At 44.2% G+C, this 20,718-nt stretch overlaps 1 protein-coding gene across 3 annotated transcripts in view; it reads left to right on the top strand.

Moving 5' to 3' along the window:
• kif6 (kinesin family member 6) overlaps positions 1 to 20,718 on the top strand; it is a 229,223-nt gene that overhangs the window by 49,459 nt on the left and 159,046 nt on the right. For all 3 annotated transcript variants that reach the window (XM_041848347.2, XM_041848348.2, XM_041848349.2), the window contains one exon: positions 8,670 to 8,799. In XM_041848347.2, the coding sequence (XP_041704281.1) occupies positions 8,670 to 8,799 (130 nt within the window). The remainder of the gene's footprint in view (positions 1 to 8,669; positions 8,800 to 20,718) is intronic.

Consider the following 20,718-nt stretch of genomic DNA (forward strand, 5'->3'; position numbering starts at 1 on the left):
TTTAATGGAAACGTCTAGATAGGTCAGTAGGGTCATATATTCTAAGGTTCTAGCATTGGTAAGGACAAACTGTCCTTTCTCTATTAGCTCCACTATTTTATGGTGTGTCTGTATTGTTACTGGATATCCCATGGTAATGGTGGATGCTTTATCATATGCATATTGTAGCGCAGCTAAGCCTTGATAATAGGGTGGTTATCCCTGGGCGACAGAGTCCAATTTAGTACTATAATACGCAATGGGCTGTTTACGTCTTCCACTGCATGTTTCTATGCCACTGCATACCTATCACATCTATTTGCCACATACAACAGGAATGGTTTTGTATAATCTGGTGCTGACGGAGCGGACTGCATCTCTTTTTTCATTGTTTCAAATGCAATTAGGGTGTCACTGTTCCATTCAAGACTCGCTCTAAGGTCTAGCTGTCCTGCTTCCTTCATAATTTCTCGCAGAGGAGCTGTTTTAACCGCATACTCCTCTATCCAGTCTGAGCTAAATCCAGTCATTCCTAAGAATGACATAATCTGGGCCACTGTTTGAGGAAGCGGCGCTTTGCTAATCCCTTCTAGTTGTCCTGGTGCTATTGCCTTTGTTCCATGCGCTATTGTTCGTCCTAGGTATTCAACTAGGATTGGCAGTACTGGAGTTTTGTTTTTGACACCTTGTGTCCTCCTTCTGCCAATCGCTTTAAGACCTTCATAGAGTCAGCATGGCATCTATAATCACCCCTTCAGAGGAACACCGAATTTGTATACCCATTTTGCATAGAGCATCTCTTCCTAATAAGTTGACAGGGGTGTGTTCTGATGCTAGTATAGGGAGGGTTGTGGATTTGTCGTCAGCTGTCAAGGGAACTGGAGCTGTCATTGGAATTAACTGCGTTTGTCCCGAGAATCCTACAGTTTTGGCGTATTTGCCAGACATGGGGAGGTGAGAGGCATAATTTGGACTTACACAAGTGTAAGTGGCTCCAGTATCTATCATCATGGGTGTGCCTCTATTTTCTATTTGAACCTGCAGCATAGGTTCCTGATCAGCTCGCGTATTTAGCACTGGAAACTGACCCCCTCCCCTGTAGGACTCTCTGGGCACCCCTAGTACCCCTGATTGGGCCCTGCCCATGGGTTCACAGGACCTTGGAATTGTTTTTGATTTTGTTGCCAGCCACCAGTTTGTTTCCAGTTACTTTGGTTTCTGTTTCCCTGTTGTTGCCAGGGGTTTGTGGGGCAGTTTTGCCTGGTATGCCCCAGCTGTTGACATCCCCAGCAGATCCCTGGTGGCCCTAGTGGGCCCCGGTTTCCTCCTCTCTGATTGTTTTGCAGAGGTTTTTGTTGTCTGTTGTTATTATTCCATTGCTGGGGTTGTTGTGCATACATATTCACGACTGGTAGTGTGGGTTGCACTTGGGCCTGTGGCGCAGGAAGAAGTTGTGGCCCTCCGGAGGAGACTGCAGCCATCATTCCTGTCTCCGGCACAGGTGCTGTTACTGGAGCCTGGATTTTCTTCTTCCCTTTGTTTGTCAGTTTTTCCAGCTGGAGTTGAGTCAATTTTCTTTGAATGTCTCTCCCCTGTTCCGTGAGTCTTTGTTCATCCTTCCTGTGTTTTTTCTACTGCATGTATCACATGGTCACAGAATTCTTTGTGATTTTGAGGTTAGTCCTACCACATCCTCCAGCCTTTCACCGGCTGGGGCAAGGCCTCTATCACTGAGTGTCGGAACAAAGTTGTCATCAGTGGGTCCCCCTCTGGGTCGTGTTCTGTTTCCAGTCTCCATCATTTCAGCTGTTCATGTAGATAGGCAGCTGGATTCTCTGTTTTCCCCTTTTAGTAACTTGGGATTCATTCTTGCCGGAAATTCCAGCCTCAGTGCTCGCCAGACTTCAGGGTGGTGTGAGTCAAAGTCTGTCCCGTCTCCTTGCGTGTCTCTGACTTCCCTCCTCAGGTCACTATTCCTCCATCTTTGCCACTTCTACCACCCTTGCCAACAGTGCCTTTAGATCCCACACAGCCAGCAGTTTCCCCATGATTTGTTCCTCAAAGGTCCTTATCCATTTTCCTGCACCATCATGCAAATCTGGCAGGCGGGCAACCAATCCTTCCAGGTCCTGTGATCCCCACGGAACATAATGTGCCTGGGTACCTTTTATTGCGCCTCATATTTTTTTCAGGTTTTTTCACTGTTCTCCTATTCCGCACTCTTTCCTCTCTTTCTTCTTGGTTATAAAATCCCTCCCTTGATTCAGCCGCTGCTCTTTCTTCCTCCTCCTCTAGTTCCCTGCCAGTCTGTTGTCTCAACCAGTTCTGTTCTCTTTCCTTTCTTTCTTCCTTTTTCATCAGTTTTCTCGTCATTTTGTCTATTTCTCTTCCTATCAGTTAATTTGTTGCTTCGATAGTTGTCATATCTTCATCTGAAGATTCCTCGTAGTCTTCCTTCGTCACCTTCATTTTTCCTAAGGCCTCCCTTAACCCTCCATAGCAGTCCAATGTTTTTGGATTTATTTCTGCCCTTTGTTTGATTCTTTCAGGTCATTTTCTCTCCTTAGAGAAGGTGTAAAAGGAGTTTCCCTTTCTCCTTCCATTTCTATTTCTCCTTTTATTGATACTACTCCAGACACCTGTGGATATTGTCCACTGGTGGACGGAGGAGGTCCCATGGACCAGTCCGCTTTCTTTCTGTTTTCTCATCATCCTTTGTCAACATGTTTCTGGCTCCCCGTATGTTTTTCAGCAGTCCTTCTCCCTCTATTTTAAACATGTTTAGTGCCTCTTTTTTTTTCTTTTTCTTTTGGCCTTTCTCTTCTTTCCTGTGTCATCTGTTTTATAGTTTTTTATTAGTGTTTCCATTTCGTCACGCACCGAGACGCCAAACGCTCCTCCTTCTGGCCATTTGGTGCCCATCTTCCTGGTGCGTCATTCCCATGTTTTTATTATTTCTTCCTTGTATAGGGGATACCTAGCACTCAGGATTTCTACTGCCATTTTGTTCATATCTATAGCCTGTATTATTGAACTCCCCAATGCCAGTCCCAAGTTCAACCCCCTTTTGGCTTCTTGTAATATCCGTACTATTTTTTTGTCCACTAGTTCCTTTTTACCTTGTATTTACTTTTTCCTATTGGTAATTTGTCCACACTCTTGATTCTCCTAACCAGAACTCAGTTATCGTAAATGTGTGTGTGTTCAGTTTTCTCTTATATCTCCTGATGTCCTTTCTTTCTTTTGTGTGGAACACCTCATACATCTTCTTTTTATTTTTCTTATTTCCAAACCACTTGACAGCATGTATCTTTCCACTCTTAGTATTTTAATTGGCATTCATGCACTGTTTACTCTTCCTCTCCCAGTGTGAGATTGGGTGCGTCCCCTCTGCCAGGTTACACTTAAATAACGATCCAGGAGAGGTGCGCAGCCCCTTCCCCACCCAGGACAAGAATCTCTTTCACACTTCTCACTTTCAGTATTTTTTAATCAGACACTCATTGACCTTCTTCCTTTCCAGTGCAGACTGGGTGCGTCCTCTCTGCCAGGCCACTTTTATGTGACGATCCAGGAGAGGTGCGCAACCCTTTCTCCACCCGAGACAGAAGCTTTCACACTTCTTACTTTCAGTACTTTAATCAAACATGCATTCACACTTTTCCCCATAGTGCAAACTGGGTGCGTCCTCTATACCAGGGCACTTTTATGTGACGATCCAGGAGAGGTGCGCAACCCTTTCTCCATCAGAGCCGGAATTCCTTTCACACTCACTTGCACTCTCACACTTCCATACGCTTTCCTAAGCGACCTGCAAATTCAGCCCTTTTCCTGATTCACTTCCTCAACACAAGAAAAGTGGTATTATACAGGATTTTTGCCTACCCGTGCAGTCCTCTCAGTGATACACTTCCTCGACACACTCAGAGCGGTATCCGTAGGACTGTTTGCCTACCTATGCAGGCGTCTTAGTGATACACTTCCTCGACACACTAGAGCGGTATTCGCAGGACTTTTATTTTTATTTTCTGATTGCCCAAACTGATGGGCAGCCGCTCGCGCTGAAATGAATCAGACAGAATAACCAGCAGGACCAAAAAATGAATCAGACGAATTGAACAAATGCATCAGATGAACATATTGTGATGTCACGAGAGGCTGTGTCCTGGAGGGACGTTACATCCCCCTGAGGTGGCTGCAAACCCAGACAGCTATGGCTCCATCTGCTGGTATGGTCGGGAACTCCACCCCTCTATGGCCAATCTTCCCACGCAGCTGAAACAAATGAGGAGCTGATGAGCTGAAGGTTTGGGAAGGGAAGAGACACAGTCTCCAACCTGGGCTCTCTGGAGGACAAGAGTGCTGCACGTCCACTTCCATGAGGAATATAAGGATTTGGAGATACTTACCTTTGGGAAATACTCACCTTTGGATATATGCACCTGTGGAAATACGTGAGAGACATTTGGAAGGACTTTTTGCTGGGTTGGCCACTAGCTGCAACGTGGACTACAGTAAGGCTGGGGAAAAGTTATCTGAGCGAGTGAGAATTATGATTTTGGATGTGGAAGAGACATCCCTGAACTGTTAACCCTTAAAGAGCCACAAGAGAACAGAATTTTGTTATATTTTCGTTAATTTCCCAAGACCTATAATAAAATCCTTGTTTTGTTTGAACCTTGTCTCCTTGCACTACTTGAGCAATCCCGCTGAAAGCTGTGTAGCCTCTCGTGACGTCACAGATGGTGGAGAATACGGGCACGCTCAAGCGTTAATAGTGCATGTCAGAGGAGGATACCGAAGGTTTGATCACCCAGTTTTCCAAGTTGGCCGTAGGCTCCCCGCCGACTGAAATGGAGGACATATTGAAAGCCCTTGTTGCTGGCCAGCAAGCCCAGATGCAAGCAAACGTGGCTCTCTTGGAGGAGCAAAAGAAAGCCAACCTTCTGAAGGCAGAGGAATTGCAGTTGCAGAGACAGAGGGTGGTCCAAAATACCCGCCCAATAAAGGCAAGTGACTTTATATCTAAGGTGGGAGCTACCGATGACATTGAGGCATACCTGCATGCATTTGAGGCCACGGCCACTAGGGAAGCCTGGCCCAAGCAACAGTGGGTTGGTCTGTTAGCCCCCTTTCTAACCGGGGAATCGCTGAATGCTGTCCGGGACCTGGGCCCTGACCAGGTTACTGACTATGATGCCCTGAAGTCTGAGATCCTCAGCAGATATGGACTCACAAAGTTTGGTATGGCCCAGCGCTTTCACAGCTGGACCTTCCAACCAGACCAACCTCCTCGGGCGCAGATGCATGAACTTGTCCGAATCGCAAGGAAATGGCTGGATCCGCAGAGGAATACAGCAGCGGCGGTGGTGGAGGCCGTTGTGGTGGATCGTTACCTACGCGCCCTGCCTTATGAGGCAAAACGGTTCATCAGTCAACAGGCCTTGACCACGGCTGATCTGACCGTGGAAGCTGTGGAAAAGTACCAGGCCACAGCGGAGATGCTGAATGCTTCCCGAAAAGACCCCAGGAGGGCGGCCCCACCACAAATGGGAAGAACCCGTCCAAAGGACCCCAAGGTCTCGAACCCAGCCACGTCAGGACTTATCCCGGCTCCAGGGGGAGCCAGAAACCAGGCGGGTCCAAGAAGAGTACACCAGGAGGGGGGAAACTCGACAGTGTTACCGGTGTGGGGAGATGGGACATATCTCCTGGCAGTGTGGGAAACCAGCCGATGAACCTATGCCCACTGCGGAGTCCTCCAGCTCAGCACCCACACACCGTTTTGCCTCGCTCTTGGGAGTCGTAGATGGCGGCCCAGATCGACCCCCACCTGCCCGGTAACTGTGAATCACCATGATGTGGAGGCCTTACTGGATTCTGGTAGCCGGGCCACCCTGGTGTGTAAGGATTTGGTGGGCCCAACGTGTCTGACCCCGGGAAAGTCCTCCCAGTTTCCTGTGTCCATGGGGACACCAGAGAATACCCCATTACTGAACTTACAATGACCAGCACACGGGGAACCATACACACGACGGCGGGGGTGGTTGATTCCCTCCCCGTCCCTGTCCTAATTGGACGAGACTGCCCAGCCTTTTACCCACTCTGGAGAGAGTCTCAGGAGAGGATAACCCGAGTACCTCGGAAACGGAGAGGCAAGACTCATCCTGGGAAGGCTCCGGTGCAATCCTCCGAGTTACTCACTCCCGCCCGGGCTCTGATAGGGATGGCAGGTGCCCAGACCGACACAGAGACGGAGCTACAGAATCTGGACAAAGAACTGTCTGGTCTGAAGGGGACCGCTGAGAGGTATCGTTTGTTAAAGCAACAGTTAGACATGAAGACAGAAGAGTTAGATATCCTCCAGGCTAAACTCCAACAGAGCTCCTTCCCTAAGCAACAGGAGGAGCTGGAGAGGCTGCGCAGGACCATCGAGGAGTGTGAGGAGACCCTGCGCAGTAGTAAGGAGGTCCAGAAGAAGGCAGAGGAGAAGTACAAGGTGTTGGAGAACAAGATGAAGAATGCGGAGGCAGAGAGAGAGAAGGAACTGAAAGCTGCTCAACAGAAGCTAAACTCTGCTAAAACCAAGGCTGATGCGTTCAGTAAGAAACTCAAGGAGAGACAACAGGAGGCTGAGTCCCTGGTCCTAGAGTTGGAGGAGTTGAAGAGAGAGCAGTCTGGCAAGCACCACGGCAATGCGGACGCCCTCTCCCGGCGTGATGCCTTCTTCGCTGCCTTTACCCCGACGAGGGACGTCGGTCCCGAGGAGGGGGATGTGTGATGTCACGAGAGGCTGTGTCCTGGAGGGACGTTACATCCCCCTGAGGTGGCTGCAAACCCAGACAGCTATGGCTCCATCTGCTGGTATGGTCGGGAACTCCACCCCTCTATGGCCAATCTTCCCACGCAGCTGAAACAAATGAGGAGCTGATGAGCTGAAGGTTTGGGAAGGGAAGAGACACAGTCTCCAACCTGGGCTCTCTGGAGGACAAGAGTGCTGCACGTCCACTTCCATGAGGAATATAAGGATTTGGAGATACTTACCTTTGGGAAATACTCACCTTTGGATATATGCACCTGTGGAAATACGTGAGAGACATTTGGAAGGACTTTTTGCTGGGTTGGCCACTAGCTGCAACGTGGACTACAGTAAGGCTGGGGAAAAGTTATCTGAGCGAGTGAGAATTATGATTTTGGATGTGGAAGAGACATCCCTGAACTGTTAACCCTTAAAGAGCCACAAGAGAACAGAATTTTGTTATATTTTCGTTAATTTCCCAAGACCTATAATAAAATCCTTGTTTTGTTTGAACCTTGTCTCCTTGCACTACTTGAGCAATCCCGCTGAAAGCTGTGTAGCCTCTCGTGACGTCACAATATGAATATACGAATTGAGTCAGACCAGTTGACAAAGAGTTACTTTCGCAAACTCAAGCAGGTCCAATAAAACCGGTCTTGTACAAAACGAGTCAGACAAAACAATTGAATCAAACGGATTGATCAAGCCGATCAGATGAGCAACCTGAATGAGACAGATGAAACATCCAACTTGACCACAACTGAATGAACCACAGCCGCTCAAGCAAACCACCCACCTGCTCGGGCTGAGCAGATCTATTCCTACTTAGGCTTTTTCTACATATTGCAACCCTCAAGGCTTTTTATTTATTTATTATTTTACATGCATTTTGAATTCAAAAGCTCCCAGTTTTTGTTTTTCTAGTTCTTAAATTTGGAGAGACCTACTTGGTGTCCTGCAGCTGAGGCCGGGCCCCGGAGCGAACCACACAAACTTTATACTATTAAGCAAGAACTTTGCTTACCTTTTTAAGTGGCCACTTGTTTGTGTAGTTTGTCCAAGCCATCCACAGTCACAGGTGTTCACTGTCTCTGGTCCATGTTTGTCACTCCTGGCAAGCTCGCCATTTATGTGGTAGAAATATGAGTTCAATAATATATCTCAGAAACCGGAGCCTGTGAATTGAGAATAGACTTTATTACAAAGTAACAAAGCCGAGCTGGTCCATGGAGCAACTGCCTGCCCTGACTCTGAGCTCTCCTTTTATATAGTTCATGCTTACACAACATGCATAGTCATGCTTATACAATGTTCATAATTACTCCTCTTTATGTAAATTGTTATCATCTTTCAGTGCCACGCCACCATTAGCTTCCAAAGTCCAAGTGCCACGCACTATTTACTTTCAAAGTCCATATGTCGTTTCTCTAGGCAGGGCCTTTGCCTCTTATCTCATTATATTGGTGGCGTGACTAGGACACTTTGGCAAAATATAATATGCATACATACATTAAGGACAATTTCATAATGTGTTCATTATAGTCACTATCCAGGCATGCATCTGGATTACAAAGTGTCAATCATGTTTATTCTGTTTTGCCCTTGTCATTTCATAACATATGTACTAGAAAATTACCCATAGGGGGAATGATGTAACCTTATTAAATGGCCTCAATATTTAAGATATCACAAATAGCTAAAATTACAGTAGGCGAAAAGGAGTACATTATATACTGTCATTACTCACTATGGATCCCTTTTGGAGTTTATGTTTTGAACAGATATTATGAACAGCAGGCTTTTGTCTGTTGGTGGCACTTTTTTTTGCGTAAACATGATCTCAGGCTGGTGAAATGTGTGTGTGTGTGTGCTTGCCATCTTGCCCCTATAGGAAAGTGACCATCATGGAAGACCCGGACCAGAACATACACCTGAGAAACCTGTCACTCCAACAGTCAGCCAACGAGGAGGAGGCTCTCAACTTGCTCTTCCTGGGAGACACCAATCGCATGATCGCAGAGGTAAGGAGATGGGAAGCAAGGGCTTGGAGGACTGCAGCTTTACATATATATATTTTTTATACAGTGAGGGGGGAAAAAATGTATTTGATCCCCTGCTGATTTTGTACGTTTGCCCACTGACAAAGACATGATCAGTCTATAATTTTAATGGTAGGGTTATTTGAACAGTGAGAGACAGAATAACAACAAAAAAATCCAGAAAAACGCATGTCAGATATGTTATAAATTGATTTGCATTTTAATGAGGGAAATAAGTATTTGACCCCCTCTCAATCAGAAAGATTTCTGGCTCCCACGTGTCTTTTATACAGGTAACGAGCTGAGATTAGGAGCACACTCTTAAAGGGAGTGCTCCTAATCTCAGCTTGTTACCTGTATAAAAGACACCTGTCCACAGAAGCAATCAATCAATCAGATTCCAAACTCTCCATCATGGCCAAGACCAAAGAGCTCTCCAAGGATGTCAGGGACAAGATTGTAGACCTACACAAGGCTGGAATGGGCTACAAGACCATCGCCAAGCAGCTTGGTGAGAAGGTGACAACAGTTGGTGCGATTATTCGCAAATGGAAGAAACACAAAATAACTGTCAATCTCCCTCGGCCTGGGGCTCCATGCAAGATCTCACCTCGTGGAGTTGCAATGATCATGAGAACAGTGAGGAATCAGGCCAGAACTACACGGGAGGATCTTGTCAATGATCTCAAAGGCAGCTGGGACCATAGTCACCAAGAAAACAATTGGTAACACACTACGCCGTGAATGACTGAAATCCTGCAGCGCCCGCAAGGTCCCCCTGCTCAAGAAAGCACATATATAGGGCCGTCTGAAGTTTGCCAATGAACATCTGAATGATTCAGAGGAGAACTGGGTGAAAGTGTTGTGGTCAGATGAGACTAAAATCGATTTCTTTGGCATCAACTCAACTCGCCGTGTTTGGAGGAGGAGGAATGCTGCCTATGACCCCAAGAACACCATCCCCACCGTCAAACATGGAGGTGGAAACGTTATGCTTTGGGGGTGTTTTTCTGCTAAGGGGACAGGACAACTTCACCGCATCAAAGGGACGATGGACGGGGCCATGTACCGTCAAATCTTGGGTGAGAACCTCCTTCCCTCAGCCAGGGCATTGAAAATGGGTCATGGATGGGTATTCAAGCATGACAATGACCCAAAACACACGGCCAAGAAGAAGCACATTAAGGTCCTGGAGTGGCCTAGCCAGTCTCCAGACCTTAATCCCATAGAAAATCTGTGGAGGGAGCTGAAGGTTCGAGTTGCCAAACGTCAGCCTCGAAACCTTAATGACTTTGAGAAGATCTGCAAAGAGGAGTGGATCAAAATCCCTCCTGAGATGTGTGCAAACCTGGTGGCCAACTACAAGAAACATCTGACCTCTGTGATTGCCAACAAAGGTTTTGCCACAAAGTACTAAGTCATGTTTTGCAGAGGGGTCAAATACTTATTTCCCTCATTAAAATGCAAATCAATTCATAACATTTTTGACATGCGTTTTTCTGGATTTTTTTGTTGTCTCTCACTGTTCAAATAAACCTACCATTAAAATGATAGACTGATCATGTCTTTGTCAGTGGGCAAACGTACAAAATCAGCAGGGGATCAAATACTTTTTTCCCTCACTGTATATATATACTAACATGATGGAGCTCGCCATACTACTTACTTCCCTGCAAACAAGAATGAGTCATTAGGATGTCTTCTGAAAATAATTTAATGGCCTGCTTAAGTCGTCAGGACGTTGTGTCGTTGTCCCCTGGAGGTTTTTGTCTAGTACACAGTTTGTTCCGGGAAAGTCCCCAAGGACAGTTATAGGACACTCCCAATACATTATTTTTTTCCTGTCATCAGGGTGTCGCTTGATGGTCACAATGGAACATTCTCTATGAGACTTTCGTCTAGTCCCCTAATGGTTACCTTATTCTAACGTTCTGTCTGTTACAATTCAGGACCTGTCTGAAATGGCCCCATGTGGTCATTGAACGTCTCAAGGATAAAGTTCTGTCAGATCCAAATAGAGACTTATTTGTAATGTTCCCTAATGATCATTCTAATACCTTTGTAACATTCTGTCTGTAACAATCCAGGACCTGTCTGAAACAACCCATTATAGCCATTGAATGCACCAAATAGGAATCTATTTGTAATGTTCCATAGTGGACATTAAAATACATTATTATAATGTTTATACTGCAATCTGTACGTTTCACAATTCTAGCTAGCCTGTGTTCACACAAGCATTTGTGAACCCTGGGCTAAGCTTTAGCCCTGTACTAAGGATTCACACTAGTATTCCAAAGCCCTGGACACATGACCAATGTTATAAGCAAGGAGACATTTATAAACACATTATTTCCTTTTGCTTCTAGCCTAGCAGTTGATTTCCAACAGTGATGGTTTGTGTAAATCTTGCTGCCTGCCTGTCTGACCTCGGAAACAATGTTTCAGTTCTGAAATTCAATCTTGCCCCACTACAGAGAATGCTGTGCACTAACGAGACATCAATACAACTTTTCTGATCCAGGTGAAATCATGCAAAAACATTTAATGGATATATCCAATTAAATGTAAATAGAAAGCTATAAAAACAGACAAATGGAGCGTTTGCTGCCCTTCCAGCTGTAGAGTTTGTAGCTTTAGTTGGCTAAGTGAGAAGACGTTAGCCAGCCTGCATAGCAACCATTTTTGGTAGGCATATCAACCAATATTTTTGCACAGATGCTTTTGCAAGGATGTAGTATGAATTTACTTATCAAAATAACGTGTAGAATGCATTACAGGCATCACGAGTATATGTAAATTAGGTGACTGCAGCTTTTTTGATTGGACAATGAGCATTCTAGGCATTGTTCTTGACCCTGTTTCACACTGGCTATTTTGCACTGTGTTTCTGGGGCTCACCCTGAAAAGTCGGTGCTATCTTTGCTCTGGAGCAGGGCTGGCTAGCCCTGGGCTAAGGTTGGTGCTGGCCTACTTTAGAATGTGCAAGTGTGAACACTCACTTAGCCCCGGCCTGAAATCTCCATTAGCCCAGGGCTAAGGAGTTTCTTAGCCTTGGAATAAGGTGCAGTGTGAATGTGCCTAAAGGGACCAAATGTTGTAAAAAAAAATATTTAACCTTTATTTAACTAGGCAAGTCAGTTAAGAACAAATTCTTATTTACAATGAGGGCCTACACCGGCCAAACCCGGATGACGCTGGGCCAATTTTGCGCCGCCCTATGGGACTCCCAATCACGGCCGGTTGTGATACAGCCTGGAATCGAACCAGGGGGTCTGTAGTGATGCCTCAATGTCACGATCGTCAGGAACAGATGAGGACCAAGGCGCAGCGTTGCAGGCAAACATACTCTTTATTTAGCGTCAAACGACCAAAACAACAAAACGATATCGTGACAGTTCACGGTCTAACACAAACCGACTGGAAACAAAATCCCACAAACACGAATGAAAAACAGACTGTTTAAATATGGCTCCCAATCAGAGACAACCAGCAACACCTGACACTCGTTGCCTCTGATTGGGAGCCACTCTGGCCAACATAGAAATAGCACCCATAGAAACAAAACACATTGATCTACACACCCTGGCTCAACATAACAGTGTCCCCAGAGCCAGGGCGTGACACTCAAGCACTGAGATGCAGTGCCTTAGACCGCTACGCCACTTGGGAGCCCAATTTGCCCAAATGTCGTCTTTAGGACTATGGAATTACTTTTGTGCCTTTTAATATCAAGCAAACCTTTTGAATTCGAGAACAAAATTCTTATTGCAAACAAAAATACTGATATTGAAAACATTGACCCAAAAGTATTGAGAGCAAAATAAATGTTGCTAGGAAATAATTTTGAAAGGCAAGAACAAATGAATTGTAAATGAATGCAAAAATATATTTATTTGAAACATTTTAAATGATAATGCAATTGCGATGTAATGCTTCCCTCTTTGCTTGCAGTTTTTTAACATTTTTGTTTTGTTACCCTGCCGTTTTGCTTTTGCTGCTTTTTTTTTTTTGCATTTGCAAAGTTTTGGCACATTCATTGATGCGTCTCTATTGGTCAACCGGTTTTGGAATGACAGGTCATCCTAAAGCGTCTTAAAACAATTGGCCAGTAAAGCTATGTTAGCTACCTAGCTAGCTGGCAATGCAGAGATGCAACAGTGTTTTCTGCTAACTATAGCCAGCCAATGTATGAAAAGCTTGATTTATTTTTTTATTTATTTCACTTTTCCATTTTGGATAAAAAAGGCTCAGTGGCTACTGGCTAGCTAACTTAAACTGGGATTGACTAGTCTAGCTAGCTAGCTAACGTTACCTTTACAACAAGGAGGACATCGGGAAACGCCTTAGGTACGTTTTTATTTTGTGTCTTGTTATTTCATATTTAGAAAATGCATTGAAACAATTAGCTAGCTAGCATGGTTATATATATATATATATATATATATATATATATATACACACACACACACACACTACCATTCAAAAGTTTGGGGTCACTTAGAAATGTCCTTGTTTTCGATTTTTTTATTTTTTTTTGTGCATTAAAATAACATCAAATTGATCAGAAATACAGTGTAGACATTGTTAATGTTGTAAATGGCTATTGTAGCTGGAAACGGCTGATTTTTTTATGGAATATCTACATAGGCGTACAGAGGCCCATTATCAGCAACCATCAGTCCTGTGTTCCAATGGCATGTTGTGTTTGCTAATCCAAGATTCTCATTTTAGAAGCCTAATTGATCATTAGAAAACCATTTTGCAATTATGTTAGCACAGCTGAAAATTGTTGTGCTTATTAAAGAAGCAATAAAACTGGCCTTTTTGAGACTAGTTGAGTATCTGTAGCATCAGAAATTGTGGGTTCGATTACAGGCTCAAAATGGCCAGAAACAAAGAACTTTCTTCTGAAACTTGTCAGTCTATTCTTGTTCTGAGAAATGAAGGCTATTCCATGTGAGAAATTTCCAAGAAACTGAAGATCTTGTACAACGCTGTGTACTACTCCCTTCACAGAACAGCGCAAACTGGCTCTAACCAGAATAGAAAGAGGAGTGGGAGGCCCCGGTGCACAACTGACCAAGAGGTAGAATACATTAGTGTCTTGTATGAGAAACAGGCGCCTCACAGGTTCTCAACTGGCAGTTTCATTAAATAGTACCCGCAAAACACCAGTCTCAACGTCAACAGTGAAGAGGCAACTCCGGGATGCTGACCTTCTAGGCAGAGTTGCAAAGAAAAAGCCATATCTCAGACTGCCCCTCTTTAATCTTTTCTTTTTAATGGCCAGTCTGAGAAATTGCTTTTTCTTTGCAACTCTGCCTAGAAGGTCAGCATCCCGGAGTTGCCTCTTCACTGTTGACTTTGAGACTGGTGTTTTGAGCCATAATCTTCAACATTTCGTCCTCTATTATGTGTGACCTGTAGTTTGTGTTCTTGCCAATCTTCAAGTAAATGAGAAGAATGTCAAATAAGTCTGGTGACATCATCAAATATAAAGTGAAGAAAATATGAACAAAAACACAGAATTGTGGCGCACTCAATCACCTTGAGCTTTGTAAAATAGTCACAACCCAGCAATTCAGCAAGGTCCAGCAGTTCTGGGATGTTTGTATGATGGGCCTGCTCCCGCTTTGTTAGATGGTACAGACATTTAAAACCGGCCTCGTGCTCAAGCACTGTGGTTGACTCGAATGCAACCATGACTGAGGAGCCTGTGAACAGCAACAGACATAATGTGTTATTATTGAGCCACGGTTAGTGCGCTATCTTGAGAGATCTTTTACATTAGAAGATATTTTGAGAAATGGAAGGATCCAATAGAACAATCTTTACCTTTTGCTGGCATTGCATGAGCCCTCACACTTTCCATGTGGTGCTCTGTCCCTGGGTGCCGGTTAATATAGTCCAGCCGATGAATCTAGGCCCCTATTTCAATAAAAGGGCCCTTAGCCTAATTAAAGGAAATTTGACTAACCATGTGGCGTATTATATAGCAACGGCTTCAGTCTGTCAATTTTAAGCCACTTTGGGTCCCATCCGGATTGCCGATGATGCACACTTGGCCTTACTCCTCTCCTTTTATCTACTCCTCCTTATCTCTGCTCTCCTCCCTCCTTTACTCCTTCCGTCTCCGCTTCTGGCTCTCTCCTTTCCTCTGTTCCACTCTGCTCTCCTCTTTTCCGCTCTGCTCTCCTCTGTTCCACTCTGCTCTCCTCTCTCCTTTTCTCCTTCCATCTCCCCTCCTGGCTCTCTCCTCTCCTCTGCTCCATTCTGTCCCTCATGCATCCCTACATCACTCCTGGGATTCGGCCTCTTCTCTGTCTAGTAAAGTATGCCATACACTTGTTATAAAAATGATAGCTTAATCTTTTAAAGAGTTAGCTAACTAAAGAAAGTTTCATTTAATTCAGGCTGATTTTACTTTAGCTAGCTAAGTTAACGTTACCTGACACTCTTGTCCCTGTTCTCCCTTTCTCTTTCGCTGCTGTGGCTGTAAGTATTTAAATAAACTCATCTGAGAAAAACAAAATCAAATCTAAGACAGATAAATGTAGGTATCTTGCTTGCACTTGATACAGTTCCAAACGAACTAACTAGCTAACTTGCTAGACTAGTAACGTTAGTTAACCATGTTTCTATCATCAACATACTTGTGGATATTGGATAACTAATTACCGTTACAATTGCGGCAGCAATATTATAGATCTAAATGATGTTAGTGGAGTTTTTAGGTTATAGCAAGCTTATGTAGTTAACTAGTTGGATTGCTAACGTTAGTCAAACAAACAAGCTAACGTACCTTTCTTGCAGTTTCTCACGCAGGTGCACTCAGGTGATTCAAGTGAATTGTGTTTCGTGCCGCAGAGCTTCTGTAATGCGCACTGATCCCTGGCGTGCGGTTTCTTGCGCAGGTGCATTCTGAAGTGATTCAAGTTAATTGTGTTTCGCACCACAGATCATCTGTATCGAGCACTGGTCACTCGCGCACTGTGTTTCTTGAGTTGCAGGCTGCCTGCCACAGCTCACAGAGCTACATAACCCTCAGAACTGTGTTGAACCCAGACAGATTATCCATTTACCAAGAAAAGTGAATGTGCTTTACAGAACTTTATTGAAACTATGTTTGGTAGAAATAGGATGTTTCTTTTGGTGTGGCGGCAATGATTCCTCCGTGGCGCAGCACAACACTTAAATGAACACAGAGGAAACACTCTCTATCACAGGTCTCCAGGTGTACAGTAAGGGTATATCCTTAATAAAATAATTTGTGGTGGGTCAATGTGCAGACTGATTGCTACGGCATGGACATGACAAATCAATTAACTAATTAAACACTTTTTTTTTTATGCCTGTAATTTTCCAGTTGACATTAGCAAGGAAAATGCATTAATTCCCATGTCTTGCAGCTTTGTCAACTCTCACCAAGGATGAACTCAAATAATATTAAAGAAAGGTTATGTCCATCTACTCTGTCACTTCAAGTTTGACAAATACACATAACTTGGAGCTATTGTTCTTGGTTCATATATGCATAGATTGATGTGTTTAGAAAAAGTTTGTTTTGGCTTTGGTTATGTTGCACTGCAGCTGTCAAGAAATGACCACAGTAATTTGCGTGAATCAACTTGCTAGCTGCTAGCCTGTTAGCTAGCAAACATAGTTAGGTGCTGAAGATAATAGTTCAGGGGATACAATTGACACATTTAACTTCTGAAATTAGCAGTCAAGCTAGTTTATACAGTAACAAACAAGTTGCTAGCAAGTTATCCGGGTGCATGGTAGCCTATCTAACATACCTACAGTGCATTCGGAAAGTATTCAGTCCCTTAACTTTTTCCACATTTTGTTACCTTATTCTAAAATGGATTAACTAAAAAAATGTCCTCATCAATCTACACACAATACCCCATAAAGACAAAGTGAAAACAGGTTTTTCATTTTTTCCCCAAATGTATTAGAAGTAAAAAACTGAAATACCTTATTTACATAAGTAAATTAAATTGATTGGACATGACTTGGAAAGGCACACACCTGTCTATATAAGGTCTCACAGTTGACAGTGCATGTCAGAGCAAAAACCAAGCCATGAGGTCGAATAAATTGTCCGTAGAGCTCCAAGACAGCATTGTGTCGAGGCACAGATCTGGGGAAGGGTACCAAAACATTTATGCAGCATTGAAGGTCCCCAATAACACATTGGCCTTCACCATTCTTAAATGGAAGTAGTTTGGCACCACCAAGACTCTTCCTGGCCAAACTGAGCATCGGGGGAGAAGGGCCTTGGTCAGGGAGTTGGCCAAGATACCGAAGGTCACTCTGATAGAACTCCAGAGTTCCTCTGTGGAGATGGGAGAACCTTCCAGAAGGACAACCATCTCTGCAGCACTCCACCAATCAGGCTTTTATGGTAAATTGGAAGGCATTTTATTTGTCACATGCGCCGAATACAACAGGTGTAGATTTTACCGTGAAATGCTTACTTACGATCCCTTTCCCAATAATGCAGAGTAAAGAAGTATATAATATATAAATTGAGCGGAATAAAAACATTTAAAAAAATAGTGCACTACATAGTGAATATGGGTGCCATTTGGGACACAATCTCTGATATAAACGTGATGAATCTTCTGTATTATTTACAAATGCGCTATGTATACCTTATGACGGTGTTGTATGGTCTAATTTTAGATGCCCTGTGGTCTTTGGAAACACTTTTTCCTTAGTAAAAGCCCTGAGGTCCCACTGTCCTTATGTTCACAACCTGTCGGAGCTGTGATTCGAACCGGCAACCTTCCGGTTGCTGGTCTGCTTCTCTAACCTCAACAATCTGGCTATGGGGGAGTACTGTATTGGCCAACTCCTATACCAAACGGTGACCAATCAGTAATAGGCACAAAGATACTCTTTCAATGTTCAGAGCTTGACGACCTGGAGTCACTCTCTTAAAGTGAACATTTTTACTATGTCTTGGTTTAGTCCTCTGACAATCAAGCACAGCTGGGGAACACTCAGTGTGTAACCCAATGTATCCATTCATAACAGTCCACCCACACAAATAACCTCTTGTTAAAGGTTCCTCTTTGGGGCTTGTTTCTTCATTAGAAGCCCCCCGTGCTGCAAGGAACCCAAAGTATCGCTGACATAAATTTATCCACATCAGAATGGTCCCCACCGTATTCCGGTTCCTCAAATTCCTTTCTTTCTTTCTTTTCATTCCCTTGTTCTCTCACTCTTGAGTGTTCACGCCAACACTCAGAAGACCATGATCTCATTGGCTGCTCCCTTTTTTACATCGGACAGGAAATACACCTCTTAACCACCCTCCACCCCACCAGGAAGTATTTCCTTTCATCTGCTCTCTGTCCCTCCTTTCATCCCTTCGTCCCTCACCTCTGGTCAGCCCACATGCGGGCCTCACCCCTTTACCGCCATAATCACTCCCCCTCACTCCACCGCTAGTGGGATTGACTGTTCAGTACTGTTCTCCTGGTGGTCCTCGCAAGCTTTATGCTGTCATGGGGTCCTGCTCTTTTATTTAATTTTTTTTACCCAAACCCAAAGCCCCTCATTTACAATTGCCGACTCATCGACCCATGCGCTCCATGTGTGGTCAGTGTTTAGTCAATGTGCGGTCAGAGGCACGCAGGTGGTGCAGGGTCAGCTCGCTAGTGGATAAACAGACATTGGTCTGGTGGGTTTGAGTCATCCCTTCGTGTTGCTGTTTTCCACGAGAGGCGATATATGGGGTAAAATAGGAGGTATGGAGAGGGGGGGATAGTGGGGAGGGAGTGATGAGTTAGTAACTAATGTGACATTGGAAGAGGGAGATTGGCGAGAGAGAGAAGGAAGAGAGGGATTGAGGGAGTGGAAGAGAGACTGAAGATGATGAGAGCGAAAATGACCTTCGACCTAGAGAATATGTCAGCTAGAGGAAAGTCCCTCTCCTTTTCATATTTTCTATAGTAGAGAGAGAGTGTGATACTGCACTCAGTCGGCGTCAAACCAATGTTTGCAGTGGTACATACAGTAGTACGAGAGGCAGCGGCTTAGACCGCTGGACCACGCCTGGTGACATGAGGAATAATTTAACCGGTGCGCTGGTTTTTGCATCAATGGTTATTTGGACTATTCACAATTTTGTGGTGGTGCACCTACATGTACACCTTTTGACTTTCGGAAAGGGGAGGGCTTAATTCGGCCCATAGACTTGGCCGAGAGGATTTCAGAGAAGGGGGTGTGGACTCCAAAGAGGATGGTTCCACCACTTGCACTAGGCCAACTGTGTCTGTCTGTCTTGTCCTGTTCCCCGACTCTCTCTCTGGGCCCACCGCTATTTTTAACCCTCAGAAATCAACCTCAGCTTTTTTGTCCATCCCCAACCACATGTTTACCGCTCATCAGTCACACAGGTCAGGGCTTTGATGTTGTCCTTCCCACTGAGGGAGGGAGAGGGGGAGAGCAAGCCCTCGTCGATGTACTAGCTGGCGTATACACTGAGTATACAAACAAAACATTAGGAACACCTTCCTACAATTGAGTTGCACCCCCTTTTGCCCTCAGAACAGCCTCAATTCGTCTGGGCATGGACTCTACAAGGTGTCGAAAGTGTGCAACAGGGATGCTGGCCCATGTTGACTCCAATGCTTCCCACAGTTGTGTCAAGTTGGCTGGATGTCCTTTGGGTGGTGGACTATTCTTCATACACACGGTAAACTGTTGAGCGTGAAAAACCCAGCAGCGTTGCAGTTCTTGACACAAACCTGTGCGCCTGGCACCTACTACCATACCCTGTTCAAAGGCACTTCAATGATTTGTCTTGCCCATTCACCCTCAGAATGGCACACATACATAATGTCTCAATTGTCTCAAGGCCTAAAAATCCTTCTTTAAGCTGTCTCCTCCCCTTCATCTACACTGATTTGAAATGGATTTAACATGTGAAATCAATAAGGGATCATAGCTTTCACCTGGTCAGTCTATGTCATGGAAAGAGCAGGTGTCCTTAATGTTTTGTATACAGTGTTGATCACGGAGGTATAATAAGAACTGGAGACTGCGTTCAAGATGTCCGCCCGTTGTTTTCAAGGTAATCTACTCACGTTCGCATATGCCGATTCATGGACCGTCTATATACGGGTTCCATCCGGTTTATTCGGACCAACATCACATGCGCATTAGCACTTGGGAGCTGCTACAACGTCATCACGTCATCCATGAACATGGCAGACATTGGATGAATATAAAATGTTAATATCTTAAACTGTGAGTGATGAGTGAAAAAAATTGGCCTCTGCGACAATTATTTGAATAATTAAATGGATGTTTTGTGCACAAAGGTGATGAATAAAGTGTCTTATTATGAATTTTCTAGTCTGAGTTCTCTATGAGGCCGTGTATGGAAATTGTCTTTCTGGGCTAAGCGTCAGTTAAACTGCAGTACCGACGCAAACTGTAGGAGCAGTCGAAACCATGCTTCTAGACCAGAACCCTGGCCCCTTAGTATAGATAGGGAAATACACCGTCCCCTATCTTTTGGTCTGGTATAAGCGGAAGTGGTCTTTCTAATGGCAAACTGATTTGCTTTCATGGAGGACTGGTTTGAATTGTGAGGATGACCATGGGTGGCTTTTAACAACAACAACAAAAACTCCTCATGTCGTACTCTTTGGTAGGAAGAAGTTTGATCCAATTGTTGGTACTTTACACTATTTATTGAATATTAAACGGATTCTATAAATAAAAATTGCCAATTTATTTGGCAATCAATTAGCTTAATTTCTCCAAGATAAAATTACATTAAAACAAAATAATTTTTCAGGAATGCCAATATAACCTGTTTCGAACTACATAAACTATTTTATAACAATCTGAGATTGTGGGTGTCATGGCTTGCTG

This window comes from Coregonus clupeaformis, chromosome 37 (genome assembly GCF_020615455.1).
Source record: "Coregonus clupeaformis isolate EN_2021a chromosome 37, ASM2061545v1, whole genome shotgun sequence".
Lineage (NCBI taxonomy): Eukaryota > Metazoa > Chordata > Actinopteri > Salmoniformes > Salmonidae > Coregonus > Coregonus clupeaformis.